Consider the following 6,296-nt stretch of genomic DNA (forward strand, 5'->3'; position numbering starts at 1 on the left):
CATCTCCAGCAGGCGCTGGCGGTCATAAACTAACTGGATTGATGACGCCACGGTAAAGAGTTTTACTCATATTTATGAATTTCCCACTCAGCACCCAATATTGCCAGAAATGGTTTCTGTTGTGCGTTAACAATAGCATCTATCTTTCTGTGTTAACCGTTTAACAAAATAACATATTTGAGCATTAAGACCTGGGATAGGAACCTTGGGTACATCCCTGCTGCAAACCTGGATGAAATGAGTGGCTCGTTATCAGGCCTTAACCAAACCAGATGGCAGGCTAAGGAGATAATCAATCATGTACCTAAAGGTTACAGAGCAGTAGATCTGAAGGACTAAAGCTGAAGACTGGTGACATAAAGGATATTTTACCACTAGCATCAAACCCATGAGACATTTTTTTGATAGTTGGTTTAAGTTGGGTAACTAAATCACTTGCAACGTACTGATATATAAAACCCAGGACTGAAAGAGAGTGCACTTTCTGCCTCTAGAATTTCAGTACAAGTCTAGTTACTGTAAAAAAACACGGTTTTACAAAACAGTATGCATCGTTCAGTAACAAACTTAAATAAAGAAATATTTGTCTATAATGAATATAAACTCACAAATGGTCTGTAAACAACAGAAGGTGGTGAAAACATTTGATCTGGATTTTTTGTTTCCATACATTTTGTTTTGTTAGCTTTTCTTATTGCTGGTCTAAATCTTTTTGTTTTCCCAGTTTAAAAATAGAGAAATAAATGAAAAAGAACCCAAAGCATTGCAATAAGCCCTAATATGTGTGAAGCTATGCCTGATTTGTTTTCTCTTCAAACACTTTGACTCTATTTAGCCTTTTATCATGAACGCCATAGAGATTCCCCATTCTGATAGCTTCTGAGCAGCTCCTCCTCTCACCTGTCACAGGCCTCGTCCAGGTCCTCGCAGTCGCAAAAGCAAGCAGCGACATGACTGCGTTCCCCGTGTCTGTTAACATACTCGCAGCAACACAACACCTCCTCCTCCTCTTCTTTCAGCTCCCGTTTGGTTCTCTTCTTCATGACTGACGGCAGTGCAGCCTGTGGGATGTTTCAAAAGCACATTCATTGGTGAGTTTATCGTGTTAAAGATAGGCTCTAGGTATGCATCCTGATGTTCTATCATTCCAGTTCTTTTCCCTAAACAGAGATCACTCAGGACAAACTCTTTAAATAACACTTCATAACTTTTATGAATTAAATAACCAGGAGACATGACAACAGATTCTGATAGAAATTGTAATCTTACTCAGATCAGAGAAGTTGCTTAGAGTTTACAGAAAGCAGCTGCTCACCTCTGGGCTCACCTCTCATGAAGTGGCCCCGATTAATAGTTAAAAAGGCATTTTATACATCTCCAGTCTCCCACATCATCACATTTTACATCATACACGTTAGCAGATTATTAGACATCCATGGCTCCATCCTTATCAAAATATTACACTTCATTCTTAGCTGAAGGACACGGCTCTCATTCCATTTCCAAATCTTTGCCATGTACAAAATGAAGATTATAACTGTATATCAGGACAGAGGAACTGTCTTAATTAGATTAAAACATCAGTTCTGACACGCAACAGGCAGCCACTACCAAGGTGTAATAAACTTACGTTTCCAATGATAATTATCCTAACAATCATAAGCATTGCAGAAGTGTTTAAACCCTTTTAGCTTCTCTGCAAAGCATGTCACATTATTGTTCTGTCTAACAAAAGCTGATGCATGACATTTGGAGGAAAATAATGTTAACGTTTGGGCTGTCTGAAGCAATTTCAGAGCAAACCAACATGGGTGTTATAAATGATTTTGTCCCCTCATAGATGGACCCAGGATTCAGAAATAAATCTAAATGCAGCCCTGCAAACCTACACCAACTTCACAAAGATGGGTGCTTTAAACCCTTTGAACAATTAAGAGTAGAATTCACACTCCCCAATACAAAGGGTTTTTTTCAGTTATTTACAACTAAGGGACTTTGTAATAAAACACAGAGAGTGGACTAAAATCCTAGAGCCCACTAAAATCAAAGAATTCTTGATAAAATTGCAAACAGGTAGTTGGAATAAGAAAATTATCAGTTATTTTTACAAGTTATTTATAGAGATGTATCCTAACAAAAATGTACAGATCAAAGAAAAATGGGAAAGTGAAATGAATATAGATATACAGCAAGACAGATGGGAGGAAATATGCACTGACTTTAATACATGGTGAGAATTTAGGTGGAAGATAATAAGTTTCTTTATGAAACCAGCGGTCCTATCTAAAATGGGGTCCATACACTTAGATAAATGCTGGAGAAGTTGTTGGCGACATATTGGCAATCTTACTCATATATTTTTGACATGCCTTAAATTGAGACGAGAGGGGACGAGAGATGGAAGGCAGTTAGAAAAGTATTTCAGAAAACCTTTAACAAAGATCCTGAGATAGTACTGCTTGGATTATTTCCAAAAGACATTACTGGAAGAGGAAAAAAAATCCCTTCTACAAATATTACTGATTGCGGCTCTTAAATGCATCACAGTTAAATGGTTGAAGCCTGACCCGCCAACAAACAAAATGTGGATTGAAAAGGTCTAAAAAAAAAATCTATCATATGGAACAAATAACTTATTGCTTGAGGCTTAAAAAAAGACATATTTGTTAATAGGAGGAAACCGGCCATGACCATAATGTAGTAAAAATCTCACTTTTTTTGTATTTTCTTTTTATTTATTATACTTCTCCTTTATCTTTACTTGCTTATTTTATTTTTTAGTTTATTTTTATTTAATCCATCCATCTCCATTTGCTTATTTAATTATTAATTATATTTATGTTTGTAAGTTACTCATGTTTAACCATGTGACCTACTTTACTTGTAAGTTTAACACGATGCATATACCTTCAAAGTTTGTTCTTTTTTTTTAAAGTATACTGTAAGTGAAGAACAGCAGACTGAATGTGGGCTTGTACGTATGTCTGTGTAAGTTGCAAAAATTTAAATAAAAATGAAGTGATAAAAAAACAGCTGATGCGTGTTTGTGAAGTGAGGGAAAAAAAGTTACATTTTAACCAATTTTTACGAGTAAAAATTCAAAGCATGGCCTTTATTTGTATTCAGCTCCAGGGGTGTAAACTTTATATGAGATCAGAATGAAAAGGATGTAAAAAGTTTCAGATGAGGCAGAGGGAGGAAAAACATATCAACAGAAATGACTCTAAACCCATTTATGCTAAAATAATCTCTTAATACAGCAGATTATGAATCATTTTCCCACACATCACTCTGATGTAAAGCCCTTGCTCACTTGACCTGACCTGATCTGTCCACTTCACAAACATCTGCCACACATCTGTCAAGCTTAAGCGAGAGCCCTCCCATCCATTCAGTCCATTCGCCGATTTATCGCCTTGACTGAATTAGGTTGAGGTGTTGTCGGCATAAATTACAATCACTGGGCTTCAGTGTTGCCTCAGTTAAACATTTATAGCCAACCGGCTGTGTGTTTCCTGGATGGGGCCGCCTTTTACAGTTGCTTTCTGTATCTCTGCTCCTGTCTCCTTGAATCCCAGTCGGCCTCAGCAGATGGCCGCTCACACTGAGCCTGGTTCTGCTGGAGGTTTCTTCCTCTTAAAAGGGAGTTTTTCCTCTCCACTGTCTCTACAAGCATGCTCAGTGTGAGGGATTGCATTCCAGTCAATGAGTCGATGCAATCCACTGGTTTTCCTTAGATAGAAAACTTTAAATCAATTAGACTGTATGATCTGGTGAACTGTAAAGTGCCTTGACTTGTGTTGTGAACTGGCGCTATATAAAACTGAATTGAATTGAATCAAGCTTTAAAGACATTTCACAGAAATTTTCCAAAGAGCCATTTCAATCTCCTCTAAACAGCAAAAAAAAGTCATTTTAGGACCCTAACCAGGCTCTTAACTGGAAGGTGAATGCTTCTACAGTCAAAAAAATGACTAAACAGGTTTAGCTTTCAAGGAAGTCAAACTATTTAAACATAAAATTATCAATACTCTTGTCAGATTTATTTGTTTTGATTGCTTTATTTTTCAAAACTTCCTTAGAACAAAATTTATGCCATTCAGCTGTGACGATAAAGAGAGGAAATGAGCCTGAGGGTCTGACGTCTAATATCAATGTCATACCAAGTTATTTATTTTTACAGAATATTTATAGTGGGGGAGAATAGTCTGGGCAAGATGTGTAATTCAGCCGTCTATCAAACAAGGCTCGTGATGACATGGTGGTACCAGCACATCACTCGTTCACTGTGCTCTATTGAGAATATTATTGTTAGAGAATGAGATTGTACAGAAAGTATGTAATAAAAGTCTTATTTTATTGATAAACATGTATACAAGTAAACATGGGGGGTTCTGCTATTCGGCCATTTGAGGTGTGCAGAAACACATGTAGAAAATGCAGAACCTTGGCTGCAATTTAAAAAATGGAATTGTCTAGAGCTGTTTTAAATGAAATTTCTTTTTGTTTGCACGCGTGTATACAAAAAGATAAAATAAATCTGTCTCTAACATTGATTACTAGAACTGTTTTAGATAATGGACCCAACCGGTCTGACTAGTAGAATAAAATAAAAATAAAAACTACTTATTAAAGTAATAACAATAGATTTTCTTTAGATTGAACGCTATATATGGGGCTGCAACAATTAATCGATTTATGGTTAAATGTAATATCCGGACTGTAAAACATGCATTTAGCTGACAGAGCAACCCACTTAGAGCAGCAATTATACTAAAATTGTAATTAAAAATATATATATATATTTTTTGTCTGTCAATATGCTCTAGCCAGAAATTCTGAAGTGGAAATTTTTTACTTTAATTTCCTAAAAAGTCTTCTTTAAGGAACCTTTGGCTATCCGATAATTAATCGAAAAAATAATCGACAGATGAATCGATTTGCAAAGTAATCGTTAGTTGCAGCCCTAATAAAGGGTTCAACCTGTTTTAAATGGATGTAGGTTTATTGTTTTCTCTTGTTTTAATGAAAAGCTACAGGAAGGTGATAAAGTTACATTTCTTTAATAAAAGTAATCGTTTTTCCAGCGTTAAAAAGAAAACCAGAGAAAATAAAACAAGTTAACGCCTGTAGGAAACACACCGGAAGGTCCTTTCCAAATATGTCCGGACAGAAACAGATAAATAGCGGATTCATACCTAAACATACGCCTCCTCCAACATGGTGCTGGTTACCTCCACCGCGGATAATGATCGCAGTGAAGTGTCAGGAGTCCGCAGATGGCTGCCACCTGGTTCTGGTTCGGTTTTGGAGGGTAGTCCTGTGTCTGTGTGCAGGGAAAAGGAACTGTCTGCTTCCTGAATGTGGCGGACCCCGTCCGCCCACAACTTCTACCGCCCAGGGGCGGAGCTAAAGCGGTGGCCATGGCTACCCTTACCCAATCATTGGCCCCCCTGTGGCCACCCCTACGATTTTTCCCCCCCATAATACTGACAGTGGCAGCAGTAATACTCCCAAGTGATACTACAGTAATACTGTCAATATTCAAAACATTTAAATTTTTCATAGATTAACAATTGACAACAAAAACACTGTCACTGCCTCTCTCCATTCCCCGTTCAGGACCTAGAAGCTACACCAACGTAGCATCTCCAGACCTCCTGCATTATATTAACGCACAGCCGGGTGTGTATATAGTGTATGGCTATATGCTACATATTGTATATAGTATATTGCATTTTTTATAGCTATAGATTCTATATTCGGTGTATATATCGAATTTGACTGCACCATCAACACCAAATCCAATTCCTTGTAAGTGCAAACCTACTTGTCAATAAATCAGATTCTGATTGTGATTACATCTCGCATAAATGTAACATATATTATTAGAAAAAAAAATGTTTTTAAATCTTGCCAGAAGTACAAAATGTTTGCGGTAATATGATTGCATGGTCCTGCTTTGAGACCTGGAAGACTTGGTGTTATAAATGAAAAAAATTATGTATTCTGTGTTAAACTCCATGAGGTGGGCGACCATATAGCTCCAAGCGGTGGATAGAAAGATCAGGGGTCATTATGCTGAATTAACTACCGAAGGGAAACATCCTGCTTGAATGAAAAAAGGAACATATAAACATATTCTTAATGTTTTGTCAGAAATGATATAGATTTTTTTTTCTTTTTTTTTTTGAATAAAGTCATAATATTACGAGAATGAAGTCATCCTACATTTTTTTATTTATTCGTTTATTTGATAGGGACAAGTAGGTTTCATGCATCATGTCACACACTAC

The 6,296-nt window shown here is 36.8% G+C and overlaps 1 protein-coding gene across 2 annotated transcripts in view; it reads right to left on the minus strand.

Annotated features, from left to right (window-relative positions):
- zdhhc23 (zinc finger, DHHC-type containing 23) overlaps positions 1-5,365 on the minus strand; it is a 15,938-nt gene extending 10,573 nt beyond the window's left edge. For both annotated transcript variants that reach the window (XM_015395302.1, XM_015395301.1), the window contains exons 1-2: positions 5,199-5,365; positions 901-1,061 (exon numbers count right to left, since the gene is read on the minus strand). In XM_015395302.1, coding sequence (XP_015250788.1) covers positions 901-1,043 — 143 coding nt within the window. In that variant the 5' untranslated portion in view covers positions 1,044-1,061; positions 5,199-5,365. The remainder of the gene's footprint in view (positions 1-900; positions 1,062-5,198) is intronic.
- Between the last annotated feature and the right edge of the window lie 931 nt (positions 5,366-6,296).

This window comes from Cyprinodon variegatus, unplaced genomic scaffold, assembly GCF_000732505.1.
Source record: "Cyprinodon variegatus isolate N-32 unplaced genomic scaffold, C_variegatus-1.0 Scaffold736, whole genome shotgun sequence".
Classification (NCBI taxonomy): Eukaryota; Metazoa; Chordata; class Actinopteri; order Cyprinodontiformes; family Cyprinodontidae; genus Cyprinodon; species Cyprinodon variegatus.